The 14072-nt window shown below is 42.0% G+C and overlaps 1 protein-coding gene across 9 annotated transcripts in view; it reads right to left on the bottom strand.

Moving 5' to 3' along the window:
• KIF16B (kinesin family member 16B) overlaps positions 1-14072 on the bottom strand; it is a 394203-nt gene that overhangs the window by 320684 nt on the left and 59447 nt on the right. For 8 of the 9 annotated variants that reach the window (XM_081556493.1, XM_081556494.1, XM_081556490.1 and 5 more), the window contains 4 exons: positions 12014-12156; positions 6512-6680; positions 6186-6317; positions 4434-4609 (listed from right to left, as the gene is read on the bottom strand). In XM_081556493.1, coding sequence (XP_081412619.1) covers positions 4434-4609; positions 6186-6317; positions 6512-6680; positions 12014-12156 — 620 coding nt within the window. Of the gene's footprint in view, positions 1-4433; positions 4610-6185; positions 6318-6511; positions 6681-12013; positions 12157-13545; positions 13734-14072 lie in introns of those variants that run through there. The other variant, XM_081556498.1, reaches the window with a different exon arrangement.

Below are 14072 nucleotides of genomic sequence, written 5' to 3'. Positions count from 1 at the left end.
AATCAGAGTTTTTTCAGATTTATCCACACTGACACGTGCAAATGACCCTCCTTTATCACCACTGCTGGATCACATCCTGTTACAGTAAGGCTGGGCCACAGTCTGTGTGTCCATTTCCTTATGTCTGTTGCAAAGGTGCAAAGATGGATGTGAGAGTGATAAACACCAAAATCAGGTTCACCCTGGGGAGACAAGGCAAGGCAGAGACGGGAGAGGGCAACACAGCCAGGCAGGGCACACTGGGGGCTTTGACTGCATCCGTAACTCACAACCAGAGAGGAAGGGGGTCTTCCTCCCTCTCTGCCTCTCCAGGCCATGGACAACCTGTCTTACCCATTCTGCTACACAAATGTGCAGTTATTCTGGTCATATCCAAGTGTGTTTGTGTTGTTTTTCAAACATAAACAGCATGAACGCTATTCTGAATATTGCCTTTTTCACCTCACAATCTATCTTGGGAAAAATTCAGTACAGATAAATCTATTTTACTCTTTGTAACAACTCCAGTCCCACCGTACAGCACTCCACTGTGCGGTTATTCTACAATTTCTGTCCACGATTTCCTCTTAATGGACTGGTAGTTTTTTCTCATCTTCTGCTTTACCAGTGATGCTACAATGACTATCTTATACCAACTGCCTACAGTATGCATGGCAGTATCAACAGAATAAATTCCTAGAAGGGAATTTGTTAATCATCTATATGGACGAATTTTTTTAATTGTCTCTCCTCCACAGAGGCTATCACATTTCCTTGACTACCTGGTCTGCTTTTGCCCATCTTCACAAACACCCTAACACCTAGTTTTACTCTGTGACCCTCCCTGAGATGTGTCTACCTTGAAAGTTTACATATAATGACACTTTTATTATCCAGCTGTTATTCAAAGTTTATCTGCGACTCCAGCTACACAAATGAGAAATCCTTTCTCCTTGCATCTTCTCTAACTCATTGCCTTCTTTGCTTCCTGTACTGTTTCTGCCTATTTCTATGTTGTTAATTTTCTTGTTATCTTCAGATACATTTAAGAGAGAAAAGTTAATGGACATTTTCTCTCTGCCAAACTCAAAGCAGAAGTCTGAAAAGATGCTTTAAATATAACAAAAGAGAACATGTGAAAAGAGAAGCTATCCAAACACTTGACTTCATTAATCATCGGAGACCCGGCAACTACAATCATTCTGTGATAACACGATGCCCCATCAGAATGGTCTATGATGAAAAAATAGATAATACCAGGTATTGGCAAGGACCTGACGCAACTAGAACTGGCCATTTCATATATTAATGGTGGAATATAAGTTGGTATAAAAACCTTTAAAAATTATTTGGCAGTTATATACTAAAACCAAACATTATGTACCCCTTCTGACACAAATTCCAAGCTTAGGTATAAACGTAACAGAAATGAAACTGGGATGTTCACAAAAAGACACGTAGAAGACAGTCCACAGCAGCGATGATAGCAACAAAGAGAAAATCTCCAAAGCCCATCAAACAGAACGGGTGAGCTGGCGCACACTCGTATGATGGAACACAGCACAGTGATGATCATACGTGGATCTGAAACCACACGTTCCACCGTGGATGACTCTCACAAGGCCTCAGATGTAAGCCGGGCACGATCATCCAGTGCCCAGCACACTCTCGGCAGCCCTGTGAGGCCCCTCAGTCTGCCCTCTGTTCTCACTTTCACATTCCCCCTGTCCCTCACCTCCCCAGCTTGTACCACAGGCCAGCACCCTTGCATGTCTGGAACGTTATGGAATGGGTTTTGTAGGCCTACGTTTTGAAATTCCATAAATCTGATCTTATAGAAAAGCGAGAGCAAGAGTATTTACTACATGATTACATTTATATAAAGAACAAAAAGAGGCAAAACTAAAAACTAACCCTGCCTGAAGAAGTCGAGACAGAGGTTACCCTCGAGGGGAAGGGCAGGCGGGTCTAGGAGAGGAATGTGAAGAGAGTTTCTAGGGCATTGGGGAACGTTCTGTTTCTTGACAGAATGCAGGTCAGGTGGGTGAATACAGCTTGCGAAAATTCACGGATACGTACACTCAGAATGGGTGTCATTCTTCAATGGAGAGTTCACATGTATGTACACATACATATATACCACTACATATTTATCTGTCTATAATCTATGCAGCAGGAGAAGCAGATACGTGTCAGAATCTTTTGCTGTATTTAAACTGTGCTTTTGAAACTGTAATACACGCGGCATTTTGCGTTGGCAAATTATTAAACATAAAATTATTAAAAGCGGGAGCTTTTATTTGGCTGTACTTCAACAACCCAGAAATGGGGCTTTGACTTGAGCAGCATTTTCAATGAACCACAGCAGCATGAGGAACAGGATACTGTGGGAAAACAAGAATGTCACCAAAAAATTTATACAGAGATTTTTCTACTGAGCACTTAAGAATCTCTGCTTATTTTATTGAGCATCACAAATTTAATTAATTTTGGATAAGCTTGTATCATCTCACAACAATTTATAGCTTCACGGTGCGATAAATTATTTTAAATTGGACTCATTTTTATTGTAATGTATTGTTTATCAGAGTTCTATATTTACTGTATCCTAAAATTGACAACAATCTTTTCCATCCTCACCCCCAAAACTACAGTAACTAAAATAATCCTTTAATGATTGTGGTGGTCTTCGGCCATGAAAGAAAAAGACAACCGAAGATCACAAAGTATAAGGCAACTGGTATATACGACACCTCTGAGGCATTCCTCAGACAGAATCTGTAAAGGTTGAATAAAGTTTTTCTGTTGGTGTGATAAGGCTCCTTTCAAGGACTTCCTCAGTTTAACGTTTAACGGGCTGATCTTTCTTTTCCTTCATTCTCATGACTTAGTAAGTGTTAACTATAAGAATGTTCCAAGTACTTCCCTTCACACGCAGTAGTCTGGGCAACCCTATCAAATCACCTTTACATATTTACCTCAGACAAGTATTTTTAAAACACCGAAAAAAGATCCCAATAACAGAGTATAAAAATGAAAATGACAACTGTGGCTGGTGTCATCAGTGATTCGAGCCTGGTAACATCACGAGCTGCTGGACTCGTCATGCTGACAGCTTCCACTCACACACAGGGAAGTTCCACATCAGAAAGCACAATCGGGACCTCCCTGGTGGTCCCGTGGTTAAGACTCTGAGTTGCCAACGCAGGGTGCAAGGGTTCGATCCCTGGTCAAGGTACTAATCCCATATGCAGAGCAGCACAGCCAAAAGATTAAAAAAAAAAAAAAAAGAGTACAATTATGTGGAGATATTTTTAGGTGCAGAGATCAGCTCCCAGCCCACTCCAGTCCCCTAACTTAGAGGACAGCAACTCTTGGGGCTTTCAGGACGCGGGAAACTCAGTGAGGCTCTTGGCCTGTTGAGTCTCATGAGTCAAACCGCTCACGGGATGTCAAGGGCTTCAAGGGCCCCATGCTCCTGGAGGGAAAGCTGCTCTGAAGACAGCTCTGTGCATTTAAAGAAAAGTCGGGTTCTTTTTTTTTTTTTTAATGATACACTTCAGACATCCATTCATGGGTTAAGAAAATGGGAAGAAATGTATTTTTTTGTTGGGGGGTATTTTTCTTGGCCACATCATGCGGCATGTAGGATCTTAGTTCCCCATCCAGGGATCGAACCCATGCCCCCTGCTTTGGAAGCATAGTCTCAATCACTCAATCACCAGGGAAGTCCCTCTTTATTTCTAACTCCACTTTAACTCAAGTGTTTTAAAAAGTGATCCTGACTTTCTCTCATGACTGTGTCTAAACCAATCAGCACAGATCACACTGTGATCACAGAATGTAGCTTGGTACATGCACCATGCAGAAGACTACAGTGAAAAGGACAAGGCTCCTTCACAAAAACCCTAAAGGATCCTGAACGGAGGCTGTTTCCACCATCACGTGGGGGCCCATGCACATCACCTCAGCCAGGCCACGGGGATGTCTCAGGACCCCACATCACTATAACCACTGCTGAAACAGAGCAGTACGAAACAGAGACTTACAAAGGTGCTCAAATGAGTCTCTCATTCTGTTAAAATACATTTTCAAGTCATAAAATGCTTTGGTAGAATTTTAAACATTGCTCCAAGCACCTTGATTTCCTTCCACTAGTGGAGATTACACTGCTAATCCTACTGCATGTTAAATTTCCGTCCATAATTGATAACTATTAGGTAGTTAATCATCTCGGGTTTAGTGGATAAAATCTTAAGCACAGAGCATATAATGAATTCAAAGGCCAACGGGAGGGTGATGTTAAGGAGAGACCAGGCTAACTCACTCAAAGCTTTACTTAGCACTTATTTACTCAAATCAATACGACTCCCAAGATGAGTGTCTCATTAAGATCTAGAAATAGATGCCATTACTCAAAGAAAATTACCCGTAAGTCTCAGAAAAGAGCCAACCTGATTCCCCTGGGCAAGCAGCGTCTTCAGCCTGGCTATTTCGGCTCGCAGTTCACGGATGAGCTTGACGTTGGCGTCCTCATTAATGGTAGGCTTGTTGATGATGTTTTTGGCTCTATTTGCATAGCGAAGAGTACTTAGGGTTTCTCCGTAATTGACATCAGCAGGTGAAATGGCTGTGAAGAATGAATTCAAAAAATAATTTATCCAGCACTCTGTTTCATTTAACACAAAGTTAGTTTGTAATTTAAAAGTCAGATTAACCCCAGGTCGCTGGATAGACTAAATATTCATTACTGCAGTCATGAATATTACAAATTATCTGGGACTCATAGGAAAGGGGGAGAAGGCAATGGCACCCCACTCCAGTACTCTTGCCTGGAGAATTCCACGGGCGGAGGAGCCTGGGAGGCTGCAGTCCATGGGGTCCCGAAGAGTCGGACACGACTGAGCGACTTCACTTTTACTTTCATGCATTGGAGAAGGAAATGGCAACCCACTCCAGTGTTCTTGCCTGGAGGATCCCAGGGACGGGGGAGCCTGGTGGGCTGCTGTCTATGGGGTCGCACAGAGTTGGACACGACTGAAGCAACTTAGCAGCAGCATAGGAAAGGTGCTCACTATGCCAAATTAAATGCTGTTTCACTCTTCTTAAGTTTAGAATCAGCCATCTAACCAAATCTAAAACGAGACTGGAAACACTCCATTGCAACTTAGGGAGTGTCCTCTGTTGAACATGTAAGTAGAAGATTTCAAGACTATTTACACTTCTCAAGATAAAGTAGAAATTTAAATCCTTTTAAAAGTTCTGGCAAAACCTATCACTCATGAAAACCCAGAGTGTGACAACTTTTGAAAAGAGTCTGTGAAAGTGAAAGTGAAGTTGCTTAGTCGTGTCCAACTCTTTGCGACCCCATGGACTGTAGCCTATCAGGCTTCTCTGTCTATGGAATTTTCCAGGCAAAAATACTGGAGTGGGTTGCCATTTCCTTCTCCAGGAGATCTTCCCGACCCAGGGATCAAACCCAGATCTCCCACATTGCAGGCAGACACTTTACCCTCTGAGCCTGTAGATCAGCTAATGCTCTTCCTCCTAAAGCTTTGGTTGATCACATCCCCACCTCAACCCCAACAAACTTTAGAGCTAAAGTGACTACACAATTGCATCTGGGGTGCACACTCCTGGCCTCCACAGGGGCTGCATGGCTTGGGCAGGAGGAGACATGGAGACAAGAAAAGAGGATGGGGGTGGAGTTGGAAGGGAAATTCTCAACAGTTATCTCCCCTTTGTACATTTTTCCCTCTGTTCTGCTTCTTCCTGTTAATTAGTGAAAATATAGATGTATATTATTATCATATTTACCACACTTTTTCCTCTCAATTCTTAAATTCCTTATTTTCTGCTTTTAAATAGAAAAACAAAGTTAGGTTATTTCTAACTTATGTCTCGAGTTGGCATGAGTTGGCAGAGTTAGAAGCTTCTGTCCTATACTTTAAGCACAATTGAGGATCATCCTGCGTGGACGTCCATTTGCATAACCAAGAAAACGGCAAGTTAATGTCACCAGGAAGAGGGAGAAGCAGCAATAATACCATACTGCAGACTGGACCACAGTAAGCACTTTTCTTCAAAATGGAAAACTTTTTTTTTTTTTTAATAAAGAGGTGCTACTTCCTAATGAAATACTTTAAACTTAAAATAGTCACAATCAATTTACATGAAACATGAAGAAAAAAACCAAAAATTCTTACTGGCTATCATGATAGTTTTAGAGTTTCCGCCGAGGCTGTCTTTCAACAACCAAGTCAAAACAGAATCCCTGTAAGGCACAAAAACTTGCTTCTTCTTTACAAGAGGGTTTGCTGCATCCTGAGATAAATCAGCTGCAGAGAGAAAGAAAAGGTGGGGGAAATCAAAGACAGTTATTCAAGGGTTTTTTTTTTTTCCCCCTTGAATTTGGCTTCAAAAAACCTTGAAGCTATTACTCTAGTTTGTGACACAAACATGAAACCTAAGCCCTTCATGCCACTATGGAGCACCGAGAACGAGAGGAGGCAGGAGATAAGTGTGAACCTACCTAAGGCAGAAATGACGTTTCCCAGCGTCACGAGGGACTTGTTGATGTTCCCCCCTTCCTTCAGCCGGACCCCGGTGGCACCAGTGGCGTCTGCCCGCTCACTTCCGGCAAGATCGACCAAGTGGATCTTACTCACAGTTTCAGACGGCATTTCAGAATCAAATTTTGCCTATGGTGAAATATAAATGCAAAATGGAAGAGGTATAAAGAATGCCAATGTTTATATGTTTATATAACATTGTGTGTTTGTGTTTCTTCTGTGTCATTCATATTTATTAATCTTCTCTCCCCAACTAGATTATTATTTCTTAACAGAAACAAAATCTTTTATATCCTCATTGATAACTAGCATTGGACTGGCAATATATTTAGCAATCAGATTATTTTTGGTTGACTGAGTCTTTTTTTTTTATTTTTTTATTTTATATCAGAATATAGTCGATTAACAATGTTGTGATAATTTCAGGTGCTCATCAGAGCAACTCAGCCACACATATACATGGATCCATTCTCCCCCAAACTCCCCTCCCATCCAGGCTGCCACATGTTTATGTGTTGATAACACAAGTTCAAGGGCTTCCCTCATAGCTCAGTTGGTAAAGAATCTGCCTACAATGCAGGAGACCCAGGTTTGATCCCTTGGTCGGGAAGATCCTCTGGAAAAGAAAATGGCGTGGAGAATCTCATGGACAGAGGAGCTTGGCAGGCTACTGTCCACAGGGTCGCAAAAGTCAGACACGACTTAGAGACTGAATCATCAATACAAGTTCTAATCATTTCCCACTCCTCACTGTGATCTCTCAGGGTAGATTTTTTCTCAATTTTGTTGTTTCATTGGGCTTCTTCCTGATTACAATAATTATACTGGATATAATAGAAGCTGACCATATGTGAGTCTTAAACTTTCTGAAGAACCATGAGTTCCATTATCCAAATCACTCAGTCATTCAAAAAGGGATGAGTCTGACCCTGGTAGAGAAGGAAGCTAGGCCCTGAGGGGCACTCACTCCATAAAGAAAAATATAAGTAAACAAATAATTAGTTTTGCTCTCACCTAAAATCTTGGGCAGCAGGCGAGAGGGGCTAGGCCAGGCCGGGGGCTGGGGGCGGCGGTGGCGGCGGCAAGAGGAATTACCCAAGGCCCAAGGTAAGAGAAACCCAAGTAAGACGGTAAGTGTTGCGAGAGGGCATCAGAGGGCAGACACACTAAAACTAAAACTACAGAAAACTAGATAATCTGATCACACGGACCACAGCCTTGTCTATCTCAATGAAACTAAGCCATGCCGTGTGGGGCCACCCAAGACAGATGGGTCATGGTGGAGAGGTCTGACAGATTGTGGTCCACTGGAGAAGGGCATGGCAAACCACTTCAGTATTCTTGCCTTGAGAACCCCATGAACAGTATGAAAAGGCAAAAGGATAGGACACTGAAAGATGAACTCCCCAGGTCAGTAGGTGCCCAATATGCTAATGGAGATCAGTGGAGAAATAACTCCAGAAAGAATGATGGGATGGAGCCAAAGCAAAAACGATACCCAGCTGTGGAGGTGACTGGTGATAGACGCAAAGTCCGATGCTGTAAAGAGCAATATTGCATAGGAACCTGGAATGTTAGGTCCATGAATCAAGGCAAACTGGAAGTGGTCAAACAGGAGATGGCAAGAGTGAATGTTGACATTCTAGGAATCAGCGAACTAAGATGGACTGGAATGGGTGAATTTAACTCAGATGACCAATATATCTACTATTGTGGGCAGGAATCCCTTAGAAGAAATGGAGTAGCCATCATGGTCAACAAAAGAGTCCAAAATGCAGTACTTGGATGCAATCTCAAAAACGATAGAATGATCTCTGTTCGTTTCCAAGGCAAACCATTCAATATCACAGTAATCCAAGTCTATGCCCCGACCAGTAACGCCGAAGAAGCTGAAGTTGAACGGTTCAATGAAGACCTACAAGACCTTCTAGAACTAACACCCAAAAAAGATGTCCTTTTCATTACAGGGGACTGGAATGCAAAAGTAGGAAGTCAAGAAACACCTGGAGTAACAGGCAAGTTTGGCCTTGGAGAACAGAATGAAGCAGGGCAAAGGCTAATAGTTTTGCCACGAGAACGCACTGGTAATAGCAAACACCCTATTCCAACAACACAAGAGAAGACTCTACACGTGGACATCACCAGATGGTCAACACCGAAATCAGATTGATTATACTCTTTGCAGTCAAAGATGGAGAAGCTCTATACAGTCAGCAAAAACAAGACCAGGAGCAGACTGTGGCTCAGATCATGAACTCCCTATTGCCAAATTCAGACTTAAATTGAAGAAAGTAGGGAAAACCACTAGACCATTCAGGTATGACCTAGATCAAATCCCTTATGAGTATACAGTGGAAGTGACAAACAGATTTAAGGGACTAGACCTGATAGACAGAGTGCCTGATGAACTATGGACAGAGGTTTGTGACATTGTACAGGAGACAGGAATCAAGAAAATCCCCATGGAAAAGAAATGCAAAAAAGCAAAATGGCTGTCTGAGGAGGCCTTACAGATAGCTGGGAAGAGAAGAGAAGAGAAAAGCAAAGGAGAAAAGGAAAGATATTCTCATCTGAATGCAGAGTTCCAAAGAATAGCAAGGAGAGATAAGAAAGCCTTCCTCAGCGATCAGTGCAAAGAAATAGAGGAAAACAGCAGATTGGGAAAGTCTAGGGACCTCTTCAAGAAAATCAGAGATACCAAAGGAATATTTCATGCAAAGACAGGCTCGATAAAGGACAGAAATGGTATGGACCTAACAGAAGCAGAAGATATTAAGAAGAGGTGGCAAGAATACACAGAAGAACTGTACAAAAAAGATCTTCACGACACAGATAATCACGATGGTGTGACCACTCACCTAGAGCCAGACATCCTGGAATGTGAAGTCAAGTGGCCCTTAGAAAGCATCACCACGAACAAAGCTAGTGGAGGTGATGGAATTCCAGTTGAGCTATTTCAAATCCTCAAAGGTGATGCTGTGAAAGTGCTGCACTCGATATGCCAGCAAATTTGGAAAACTCAGCAGTGGCCACAGGACTGGAAAAGGTCAGTTTTCGTTCCAATCCCAAAGAAAGGCAATGCCAAAGAATGCTCAAACTACCGCACAATTGCACTCACCTCACATGCTAGCAAAGTAATGCTCAAAATTCTCCAAGCCAGGCTTCAGCAATACGTGAACCGTGAACTTCCAGATGTTCAAGCTGGTTTTAGAAAAGGCAGAGGAACCAGAGATCAAATTGCCAATATCCGCTGGATCATCGAAAAAGCAAGAGAGTTCCAGAAAAACATCTATTTCTGCTTTATTGACTATGCCAAAGCCTTTGACTGTGTGGATCACAATAAACTGTGGAAAATTCTGAAAGAGATGGGAATACCAGACCATCTGACCTGTCTCTTGAGAAACCTGTATGCAGGTCAGGAAGCGACAGTCAGAACTGGACATGGAACAGACTGGTTCCAAATAGGAAAAGGAGTACGTCAAGGCTGTATATTGTCACCCTGCTTATTTAACTTATATGCAGAGTACATCATGAGAAACGCTGGGCTGGAAGAAACACAAGCTGGATTCTAGATTGCCAGGAGAAATATCAATAACCTCAGATATGCGGATGACACCACCCTTGTGGCAGAAAGTGAAGAAGAACTAAAGAGCCTCTTGATGAAGGTGAAGGAGGAGAGTGAAAAAGTTGGCTTAAAGCTCAACGTTCAGAAAACTAAGATCATGGCATCTGGTCCCATCACTTCATGGGAAATAGATGGGGAAACAGTGGAAACAGTGTCAGACTTTACTTTTTTGGGCTCCAGAATCACTGCTGATGGTGACTGCAGCCATGAAATTAAAAGACGCTTACTCCTTGGAAGGAAGGTTATGGCCAACCTAGATAGCATGTTTAAAAGCAGAGACATTACTTTGCCAACAAAAGTCCGTCTAGTCAAGGCTATGGTTTTTCCAGTGATCATGTATGGATGTGAGAGTTGGACGGTGAAGAAAGCTGAGCGCCGCAGAATTGATGCTTTTGAACTGTGGTGTTGGAGAAGACTCTTGAGAGTCCCTTGGACTGCAAGGAGATCCAATCAATCCATCCTAAAAGAGATCAATCCTGGGTGTTCATTGGAAGGTCTGATGTTGAAGCTGAAGCTCCAATACTTTGGCCACCTCATGCGAAGGGTTGACTCATTGGAAAAGACCCTAATGCTGGGAAGGATTGGGGACGGGATGAGAAGGGGACGACAGAGGATGAGATGGTTGGATGGCATCACCGACTCGATGAACATGGGTTTGGGTAGACTCCGGGAGTTGGTGATGGACAGAGAGGCCTGGCGTGCTGCAATTCATGGGGTCACAGAGAGTCGGACATGACTGAGCGACTGAACTGAACTGAAAATCTCGAACAAGCACACTGGCTTTCCAAAATATGATAAACATAGACAATTATGTGAAAGATCATTCAGCCGTTATTTGATGTTAAAATACAATTTGTTTCACAATTATAAAATAGTGAAAATCTTAAATACTGTATTCTTTGATTCTGAATTTTACCAAAATTTTACCTTCCCAAGACTTTTAACCTATGTTTTACAGTCTGAACCAAAATGCCAAGAAGAAATTACTACATTTTGATACAAAAGCAAGTCTCTTAGAAACTAGGGATGGCCACATGCTAATCCACATTAACCAGAAAACATGAGAAAAAACAGTAAACTTAATAAAAGATACATTTCTGGAGAATTTATCAGGAGTTGTTCCAATTGACCTTAGAGAATTTTTTCGTCTTCTTTGCTCTCTGATCCCCCTCATGAATTACGCTAAGTCTTTCCACCTGATATGCTCAATGGTTAACAGAGGCCCGACTCCTCCAAATTCCTAATATGTGCTGAGTGCTGAGAGGACCCGCCACTTTTAGGCACATTGGTTTCCCTGGCCTCGGTGTTAACATATTTCCCCTGAGTCATTTCCATGTGTGTTCTAAACGCTCTCCACCTCCAGATCAGAACATTAATACTTAAAAACATCCCTTGTCCTTTAATATCATTTTAATAATCACAATTAGCATTGTGGGGTGAGTTCCACGGAGCCATAAAGGACCACTCAAGTGATGAGTTCCTCACTTTGGCCTCCAGCTGCTTGCTGTCTGGCAACCCATTATCTACCACAGAGCTTGCAACAATGAAAACTCTGGGTTGATTAAACACAGAGCACATTTTTTTATGTCGAGCACATTTTTTTATGTCCAGAACAGGGCAGAAGCCTGCTAAATATGTCTTAGGGGTCTTCATCAGGCTACATTTCAAATGAGCGTGTTTGTAACTGCAGAGAAACCATCACACAGCACATGTTCAACTCTAAAGAACAAGAAAACAGCCATGGGGCACCTCTGATGCCCCTGGCTCAGCACAGACCATTCCTCAGAGGCGCTGATCAGCACGTGAAGCGCGCAGGTGCGGGGCCAGCTGCCCTCACCTGCGTGAACTTGATGGTGAAGATGGCGTGAGACCGGCTGCTGACATCATTCATCCCAGTGGCGGCGGTGGTCCGGTTGATGTTTCCTGCATCCATAAGCTCTTCGACATCACCATAATTCTGCACTAAATGTTTGGATAAATCTGAAAAAAAAAAAGAGGGGTGAAGAAATCTCCCCAATAGAGAGTAGAGGGAAGAAGAGAGGTTCCTCCACAAAATAATACACCACTGTACAAATCTGTGGGCTTCCCAAATGGCACAGTGGTAAAAATCCATTTGCCAATGCAGGAGACGAGGGTTCGATTCCTGGGTGGGGAAGAGCCCCTGGAGAAGGAAACGGCAACCTACTCCACAATTCTTGCCTGGGAAATTCCATGGACAGAGGAGGCTGGCGGGCTACAGCCCACAGGGTCACAAAGAGTCGGACACAACTGAGCGCACATGCATTTGCACCTCTACAAACCTGTGGTGGTTTCCAGTGCAGATTCAGGAGCTAACTGCCTCGGGCCAAGTCCCAGCTTGGTGGCTGACCAGTGGACTCATGGTTGTGAAGAAGTCACTTAAACTCATGAGCCTCGATCACCTCTCCTGATACGGCATGCCTATCGCATACAGTATTCAGGATAACCGTGAGATACCACCATCAACATCATTAGCCCTAATCACAGTCAGGGAAAATGCAAACACTACCTCCATGCAAAACATGATCGCATTCTTTAAAATCCTTTTTAAAGAAACTTTTCATTCATTTTTTGAGAAACATTCATGTGCTTTTACAGTCAAAAACTACAAAAAGTACACTGTTCAAAGGTCTTTCCCCTCCACCATCTGATAACCTACCCCATACTTTCCTGTCAGGCAACCCAACATTCTTAGTTTTTCCAAAACTTTCTAGAAATAAGCCATATGTATACAAGCCATTACATAAATATTAAACCATCTTTTTCCCCCTTTTACACGTTAGCATACCATACACATTGTTTGCATCTTGCTTTTTTCTGTGTAATAACACATTGAAGAATTTTGTGTATCAAAGTGATCCCTCATTCATTTTTATGGCTGCAGAGCACTAGACTGTACTAGCACTAGACTGTATGTATGTACCATAACTAATTTAATAGTCTCCTATTGAGATGACAGACATTGTTGAGAGTTTGTTTTCAATACAAGCAATGCTGCTACAAATAATCTTGTACACAGGTTTTTATGAATGTCAATAATTACGCAGAACAAATTCTTTTTTTTCAGATAAAATATTATAGGTTTATTTAAAACTTAATTCTCATTTTGAGTATGCAAAATACAAACTCCACAAAATGTTCATTTTTTTACTCTGTAGTTTACAAATATACAAATAGAAGTTTGCTTAAATTTATATTACATATTTATTAAGGCAAGGAACTATATAGAAAAAAACATCTGTTCTGCTTAAGGCATACTTGAGAATAAACCATTGTACAAATTATTGCACATCTGAAACCACAATGCATAACAGTCTATATAAAAGATTAAAGTAAACCAGGTATATTTACCTGACTTAGGTCACGAATGTAATCAGAAGACAAAAACAGATTTTCCTTGTCAAAGCAACCAGCAGTTTGAGAACTTTGGCTTCATTTGGTACCTTTAGAACCAAGACTTACCAAGCACCATCGTTTAGGCTATTAAACACCATTTTCTGTACCTGAATTCCTTCCTCTTCTTCTAAGATCGTCATAATGGCTTTTAGAAGGCAAACAGAATACAAGGTGATCTTTATGCTTATATTGCATCGAAACAATTCAGGGGGTTCTGGTCTTCCCTCCCCCCAACTCTGAGCTCTAATTTATACCCTGATATCCCCAACTTCCAGTCACCCCCTTGACATTTTGTAAGTCCAAAAATATATAGTCAAGTTGGATTTAGAATTGGAATGTTAGAAGATCCAGTCAGACCCCATCTTTTTTTTTTTTTTTTGAGCTTGTCTTTTGGTTTCCTGTGTCTTCTGATAATCCATTCACAAGTTTACTCCTTGGGAACTTGACCATGATTGTAGTACTTTCTAGCTGGGTTCCTCCCC

Source organism: Giraffa tippelskirchi, chromosome 13 (assembly GCF_054371585.1).
Source record: "Giraffa tippelskirchi isolate mGirTip1 chromosome 13, T2T-mGirTip1v1.2.pri, whole genome shotgun sequence".
Lineage (NCBI taxonomy): Eukaryota > Metazoa > Chordata > Mammalia > Artiodactyla > Giraffidae > Giraffa > Giraffa tippelskirchi.
This window is presented reverse-complemented; position numbering and strand designations above follow the sequence as displayed.